General features: G+C 68.3%; 1 protein-coding gene across 1 annotated transcript in view; it reads right to left on the minus strand.

Moving 5' to 3' along the window:
• CACNB1 (calcium channel, voltage-dependent, beta 1 subunit) overlaps nucleotides 1-561 on the minus strand; it is a 7,805-nt gene that overhangs the window by 5,863 nt on the left and 1,381 nt on the right. The window contains exon 2 of the mRNA XM_010585696.1: nucleotides 15-101. Within this exon, the coding sequence (XP_010583998.1) occupies nucleotides 15-101 (87 nt within the window). The remainder of the gene's footprint in view (nucleotides 1-14; nucleotides 102-561) is intronic.

Below are 561 nucleotides of genomic sequence, written 5' to 3' on the forward strand. Positions count from 1 at the left end.
CCCCCCCCCCTCACCTGCCGGCCGAAGCTGTTGGAGGTGGTGTCGGACGAGGGGCTGCCATCCGAGCGCTTGAAGCGGCTCTTGCGTTTGCTGTACTTGCCCTAGGAAGAGGGGGGGGGCAAGAGGGGAGTGCTGGAACCCCAAGACTTGGGGGGGGGCAGCTCTGCCCCCCCCCAGCCCCAGCTGCCAGGGATGCTCCATCCCCTGCCCTGCAAGCAAACACAGCTCCTGGGGGATAAGAGAAGGGAAACTGAGGCAGGGAAGGGGATGGGGTTGCCCCCTGCTCAGGGGCCGTGCAGGCCCCCCCCCCAGGGACCCGGCATCGCCTTATCCAGGGGTCTGGATCTCCGATCCTCATGGAGAGGAGAGGGAGCCAGCGGGGCTGATCGGATTTGGGGGAGATCCCAGCTGCGGCCCCTGGTTTCTCGCTCCAGCCCCCAAACTCTGTGCCCGCCCCTCCGGCGCTGGCCAAACCAGAGCCCAACCAGTATCCCAGGGAGGTGTCCGCTATGAGGGGGGGCACCCCACGACCCCACCCCAGTGCCCGCACCCCGCACACGC

The sequence above is a fragment of the Haliaeetus leucocephalus genome, unplaced genomic scaffold (genome assembly GCF_000737465.1).
Source record: "Haliaeetus leucocephalus isolate CR32 unplaced genomic scaffold, Haliaeetus_leucocephalus-4.0 Scaffold110, whole genome shotgun sequence".
Classification (NCBI taxonomy): domain Eukaryota; kingdom Metazoa; phylum Chordata; class Aves; order Accipitriformes; family Accipitridae; genus Haliaeetus; species Haliaeetus leucocephalus.